At 40.3% G+C, this 6,926-nt stretch overlaps 1 protein-coding gene across 2 annotated transcripts; it reads left to right on the plus strand.

The window, feature by feature from the left end:
* Positions 1-323: 323 nt before the first annotated feature.
* Positions 324-6,422, plus strand: LOC109885786 (apoptosis regulator BAX-like). Of its 2 annotated transcripts, none has more exons than XM_020477595.2 (6): positions 324-670; positions 1,338-1,386; positions 1,481-1,642; positions 4,245-4,377; positions 4,556-4,660; positions 5,837-6,422. In XM_020477595.2, the coding sequence occupies exons 1-6, from the start codon at positions 604-606 to the stop codon at positions 5,933-5,935; spliced, it is 615 nt and encodes a 204-aa protein (XP_020333184.1). In that variant the 5' UTR covers positions 324-603; the 3' UTR covers positions 5,936-6,422. The 2 variants fall into 2 exon arrangements, with proteins under 2 accessions (XP_020333184.1, XP_020333188.1); XM_020477599.2 differs by having other exon boundaries at positions 325-1,187.
* Positions 6,423-6,926: the final 504 nt, after the last annotated feature.

The following is a 6,926-nucleotide window of genomic DNA, read 5'->3' on the forward strand; positions in this document are numbered from 1 at the left end:
CAGTTAGATCAGGTCCTCAGGAGCCAGAGAGGTGTCAGTTTTTTTCACACCCCTAGAAAACACAGCTGATTAAACGAATTGCATTCTAAACTGAAGATCATGAATAGTTGATTATTGGAGTTCGTGTGTTATCTGGGTCTGGGGCAAAAGTGACACCAACCAGGCCCCCGAGGACTTGAGTTGCCCATCCCTGGGTTAGATGGTGGTGCAATTTGTTTATTTTTTCAATTCCCTTTTCTTTGTGAACGAATGCGCAATGCACGTTCCAAACTTTGAAAGGCAGCAATACGCAACATAGTGTCTACTCTGCCGGAAAGTACACGAAGAAGAGGCGCAATTTAGACACACAAGCAGCCCCGGGCACTTGCACAACCCACTTTTTATTTCCGTGTTACTTCCTTGTTCTGTCTAGTCTCTGGTGTTTTTCCGGAGAGAAATATGTAAACAGCGGTAACATTTTTGGATTCGACTACATATCAACGCGAGCGACACAAGTCTAATCGTTTTTTTTCTTTAGATCCCCGGCTTGCGGTTACAGATTGGGACAGACTCGTTGAGGAGATCAGGAGCTGTAGGACTTCTTCGCCCCAGTACTTCTCGTCGATGGCAGACTCCCGAGAAAGAAGTAAAACGGGCGAAGATGAGCCTCAGGGTGCAGTCGGGGGTGACGGTAAATGTGACTAGGCGCATGAGACTTTGAAAGGTCGTCATCTAAAATATTGTCAACTAACAAACAATAGGCTCCCGTCAGAATCTTTACATGCGGTCGAAGCTAGACTTCATGTTCTCTGATCTTTCAGCATGTAGGCCTAGTTCTAGACTAATTAGCGAAATTGTGAAAACAGTCTTAGTGAGGTCGACTATTTCAAAAATAAACAAATCTAGCACTAACAATCTAGAATTATTTTGGCCTACACACTTTGGGCTTGGAAGTCCATAGGAATGTCCTCTGAGGTCACTTCACTGTAACAAAGTGTAATACGAGGTCGGGAACTCTAGAAAGGGGCCAGAGTTGGAATTCCGAGTTGTATGACAGTTCAAATACATTTTTTTCCCGAGTTCACAGTGGTTTTGTAAGCACTGAAGTTGGAAGTCAGAGATTTTCGAATTCCCAGTTGTTTTGAACGCGGCATAACTCTAACCCCCAAGTACAGTGAAGTACAAAGTCTACATCATGAAGTAAACATGTAGGTCCTGGGAGTGAGGAAAAAGTATCTACCAATTGAATTGGTGCACAGACGTGTTTATCACGCATTATCTAATCACCCCAATAAACTGTCATGTCATTAAACATTGATAATAAAAACATAAAATCACTAACAAAATCTTTGTAACAGATGTCAACGACGAGAGAATTATGGAACAAGGAGCTATTGTTTTAAGAGGGTAAATAAACATAGCACTATTACCATTAGTATTCATCCTGATTATCACATTATCCATTTAAACAAGAAAAATGTATATTTTTTAATCCATGAAGGTATGTCATAGAGAGGATCAGTGCAGAAAACCCAGGGAGGCATTTGGCTCCAGAGGACCTTGGTGGCAGACCCAACGAACAAGAGGACCACCAAGTCAAAAACATGGTACAACAGCTGCTGCTGATCGCTGATGACATGAACAGAAATGCTGAGCTACAACAGTATGACATTATTTTCTTCTGAATTAGCATATTAGCTACAGTGCCTTTTGAAAGTATTCATACCCCTTGACTTATTCAAAGTGTTGTGTTTCAGCCTGAATTCAATATGGGTTAAATTGTTGTTTTTCTCACCCATCTACACACAATATACCGTAATGACAAAAGTGTATATATATATTTTTTATGTTTGCAAATTGATTGAAAATTAAATACAGAAATAGCTCATTTACATAACTATTCACACCCCTGAGTCAATACTTTGTACAATCACCTTTGGCAGTGATTAAAGCGTGGAGTCTTTCTGGGTAAATCTCAAAGAGCTTTCCACACCTGGACATTTCCCCATTATTATTTTCTAAATTCTTCAAGCTCTGTCAAATTGGTTGTTGATCATTAAAAGACAACCTTTTCAGGTCTTGCAATAGATTTTCAAGTAGATTTAAGTCAAAACTGTAACTCGGGAACAGTCACTGTCTTGGTAAGCAACACCAGTGTAGATTTGGGTTTGTGTTTTAGGTTATTGTCCTGCTGAAAGGTGAATTAATCTCCCAGTGTCTGGTGGAAAGCAGACTGAACCAGGTTTTCCTCTAGGATTTTGCCTGTGCTTAGCTCCATTCAATTTCTGTTTTATCCTGACAAACTCCCCAGTCCTTAACGATTACAAGCATACCCATAACATGATGCAGCCACCACTATGCTTGAAAATATGGAGAGTGGTACTCTGTAATGTGTTGTATTGTATTTGCCTTAAAAATAATGCTTTGTATTCAGGACAAAAAGTGAATTGCCACATTTTTTGAAGTATTACTTTAGTGCCTTGTTGAAAACAGGATGCATGTTTTGGAATATTTGTTTTCTGTACAGGCTTCCTTCTATTTAAATCAAATCAAATTGTATTTGTCACATGCGTGGTTATAACAGGTGTAGTTTACAGTGAAATGCTTACTTTAAAAGCGCTTGACCAACAATGCAGTTTTAAGAAAAATACATGTTTTTTTTTTAAAGTAACAACAGCAAGGCTATATACAGGGGGTACAGAGTCCGTGTGCAGGGGCATCGGTTAGTCGAGGTAATATTTACATGTAAGTAGAGTTAGTGACTATGCATAGATAATAACAGAGTAGCAGCAGTGTAAAGGGGGGGGGGGGGGGGGGCAATGCAAATAGTCTGGGTAGCCATTTCATTAGATGTTCAGGAGTCTATGGCTAGGGGGTAGAAGCTGTTTAGAAGCCTCAAGGACCTAGATGGCAGGAAGCTTGGCCCCAGTGATGTACTGGGCCGTACGCACTACCCTCTGTAGTGTCTTGCTGTCGGAGACCGAGCAGTTGCCATACCAGGCAGTGATGCAACCAGTCAGGTGGTGCAGCTGTAGAACCTTTTGAGGATCTGGTTAGTATTGTGGAGTAACTATAATGTTGTGGATTCATCCTCCGTTTTCTCCTATCACAGAGTTTAAACTCAGTAACTGTTTTAAAGTCACCATTGGCCTCATGGTGAAATTCTTGAGTGGTTACCTTCCTCTCTGGCAACTGAGTTAGGAAGAAAGCCTGTATCTTTGTAGTGACTGGGTGTATTGATACACCATCCGAAGTGTATTTAATAACTTCACCATGCTCAAAGGGGTATTCAATGTCTTGCTTTGTTTTTTACCCATCTACCCTTCTTTGCGAGGCATTGGGAAAACCTTCCAGGTCTTTGTGGTTGAATCTGTTTGAAATTCACTGCTCGACTGCGGGAACTTACAATTATCTGTACGTGTGGGGTACAGAGATGAGGTAGTCATTGAAAAATCATGTTAAACACTTATTGCACACAGTGAGTTCATGCAACTTATGTGACTTGTTAAGCACATTTTTACTCCTGAACTTAGTATTTAGGCTCCCCATAACAAAGGGGGTGAATACATAGACTCATTCAATTTCAGCTTTTAAGTTTGAATTAATTTGTAAACATTTTGAAAAACATAATTCCACTTTGACGTTATGGGGTATTGTGTGTGTGTGTGGGCCAGTGACCCCAAAAAATCCAAATGTAATCCATTTTAAATTCAGACTGTAATACAACAACAACATGTGGAAGAAGTCAAGAGGTGTGAATACTTTCTGAAGGCACTGTATTTGTCTGGTCTATGTGTAACCGATGTGAAATGGCTAGCTAGTTAGCGGGGGTGCGCGCTAATAGCGCTTCAATCGGTGACGTCACTCGCTCTGAGACCTTGAAGTAGTGGTTCCCCTTGCTCTGCAAGAGCCGCGGCTTTTGTGGAGTGATGGGTAACACTGCTTTGTGGGTGACTGTTGTCGGTGTGTGCAGAGGGTCCCTGGTTCGAGCCCGGGTAGGGGCGAGGGGACGGACTAAAGTTAAACTGTTACATATGTTATGGTGGTGTTTTTATGCACTTATTTTACTCAAACAACAAAGGTTGTAAGCCTGGATGTGAACACAAATGAGTATATTCCCATATCCTATCGTGGTGGTCTGGCAAATTTCCATCGAATTAAGAACTTTATTATTTCGTCATTGTTTCATTTTCTTGACAACAAGAAACATGGAAAAATAAACTCTTCCTCAGTTTCTAATGATTTGTCTCTCCTTCCTCTGACAGCCTAATAAACAGAGTCCAGGTAAACTGTGCCCAGGATGTGTTCTTCTCAGTGGCCAGGGAAATCTTTGCAGATGGTATCAACTGGGGCAGAGTGGTCTCCCTGTTTCACTTGGCCTACAAGCTTATTTACAAGGTAACACCCAGAATGTGCATGTTACTGAATATGAAATCATTGAAATGTTCAAATGTAAAGCAGAATAAATCTCCCCTCACTATATATATATTTATATATATATATATATATATATATATATATATATATATATATATTTATATATATAATTTATTTATTTGTTATCCCCCTTTCCAAGGCACTGACACAGAACCACTTAGAAAGCATCAAGATGGTTATTAACTGGGTAATACAGTTCATCAGGGAAAATGTCTCCACTTGGATCCGACAGCAAGGAGGATGGGTGAGTACCCTGCTGGAGTATGCCAACATACCCACCCATGAAGACTCCCCTGACAGATTTACAAGAAGACCATGTTTTATTTATTAATACCACAAGAGCAGAGACACTGTCACAATCAGTACATACCTGCAGTAAAGAGATCCATTGAAAACAGACCGTGGGGGATAGAGGAAGGACGCCATCATTGATGCCCATTCAAAAAAAAAAGAAGCTAATCTAACAAAGTGGATATTCGTCAAATCTGTCATGATGTCCTAAATGTTAACCACCGTTCGGATAAGCTGATAGCATAGCTAGCCATATAGCAATCAGTGGTGGTATTTTAAGTTGTTTTTTAAGTGTAATGTAATTGATTGGTAAAAATGATGTGAACATGTATTGCGGTTTCCATACAAGCGTTGTCCAATTGTTTTTTTGTTTTTTTACCCCAACATATAAACAATAGCCTAAATGTAGGCTAACTTTGGGCGGTAGTGAGGAGATTCTGGATCTATCCACCACAGCGTGTCCATGGCCTGTCCATTGTTTTGGACGAACTCTTAACTTATCTATTCAAGAATGTACATCTGACAAGTATAGACATAAGTCACACGCCCATCTGACAAAACAAAAATGTAAAGGATGCTAGTTGATACGTTCTTGTACATACTGCGTATGGTGACTCACATGCACATGCATATCAAGAGGAGGAAGCACTCACTCCTACTCAAATACGACCATGAACAACATATGTATACTCGACAGCATTGTGTGCACATGTAATGCTGAGGCTCCCGAAAGGAGGTCTTGCTTGGGGGGGGGGGGGGGTTGTCAGTTTTAAAACACAGATGGAGTTATTAAATGAAGCTGCACCAGGGGTTGGAGGGGGTGTTAGAGAGAGACTTCAAACGCCGCACAGCACATTGGCGCCATTGGCCAATGCAGGCAGGCAGTTCCGATGTGGGCAGCACCGAATGCAACTACCTGGGCCACGTCACAGTACTGTCAGTTCATAAAGCTAAGCCTGTTTGATGAGTAACCTTGCCTCACACCTAAAGATCCCAGAACTAGCACTAGGCTTTAGCTCAGCAGGCTGAATGGTATTGAGTCCAGCCCATGACTATGGTTAGTACAGACAATGTAATGGTTCCACTGTTGCACGTGACTGTGTGGTTGACTTTTTCTTTTTGCTCGCAGGAGGCGGTTATTAGCACCGTGTCACATTGGCGTACGGTGTCGCTTGTGGCTGCAGTGGCTTTCGTGACGGTCATGGTTTACTGGCGGAAAACACGCTGACATCTCAGGAAGTGCCCTTGATGAAATCAAAGTGCTCTTAAAATGTGTACATTTCTCTGGGAACGGGCTAATGTTAAACGGGTTAATATGTTATGTCCTGTGCAGTAGATTTGACTTTGGGGTAATGGTGACATAGTAATCTCGTTTTATATGTTGAATTGATCTGAGAAGGAACAGTTGGTGCCTTTTGGTACAGTACTCCACACTGAGAAAGTATTTATTAGTACCAATGTGAAACTGTATTTTTCTAAAAATGTTTTTCTATTGCTCAAAAAAAGAACCTTGTAAAGTGTTTTATTGAACAATGTTTTTTGAACATTAGAGGTTTTATTGAAGCCCTAATCTTCTATTGATTTGGAATTAAAAGTAAGCCACTACAATTTTTTCACAGCTCTAAATATATATTATTTTTATGTATCTGAATGGAACAAATGTCTTTTTTAAATTGTGGCACACATGTTTAATAAAAATACTGTGTTTGAACTTTTGTACCCTGCTTCCTTTATCATTGTTTGGCCAGACCCCTCTTTCACTAATATGTTTTATGACAAAAGTTTAGGTTCCTTCTCATTAAGCCTGAAAGAATTGCCACATCCCAGGGGTGGGCAATCTTACCCAGCAAAGGCTGGCGTTGGTGTAAGCTTTTATTCCAGCCTAGAGGTAACACACCTGATTCCACTAATTAATCTTGTATAATAGATTGACATGCAGTACTATGCTTAAACCACAAGATGTCCTAGTACTCTTATGAGAAACATGTCGGCGTATTCTAAACAAAATTGGAATTGTACATTAGTTTAGAATATTTCACAAACTCAATTTAGTCTGCAATATAAATTGATAGAAGCCTTTCACCCAATTCTTTCTTACTACTTCTAACCAAGGCTATGATGACCATTCTAGATATGTTTTATAAGTTCACCTGAGATGCAGGTGCAAGACTCTAGCCCAGACACTAAAAGCAAATTGAGCTTCAGGTAGAATTACAGAT

This window comes from Oncorhynchus kisutch, linkage group LG3 (genome assembly GCF_002021735.2).
Source record: "Oncorhynchus kisutch isolate 150728-3 linkage group LG3, Okis_V2, whole genome shotgun sequence".
Taxonomy (NCBI): domain Eukaryota; kingdom Metazoa; phylum Chordata; class Actinopteri; order Salmoniformes; family Salmonidae; genus Oncorhynchus; species Oncorhynchus kisutch.

Bases quoted from the DNA above. Each gene is read 5' to 3' on its own strand.
- LOC109885786 (XM_020477595.2), top strand. From the start codon at position 604: ATGGCAGACTCCCGAGAAAGAAGTAAAACGGGCGAAGATGAGCCTCAG. The intron at 671-1,337 runs GTAAATGTGACT...TCTTTGTAACAG, and splicing joins GGGTGCAGTCGGGGGTGACG to ATGTCAACGACGAGAGAATT. The intron at 4,661-5,836 runs GTGAGTACCCTG...TTTTGCTCGCAG, and splicing joins TCCGACAGCAAGGAGGATGG to GAGGCGGTTATTAGCACCGT.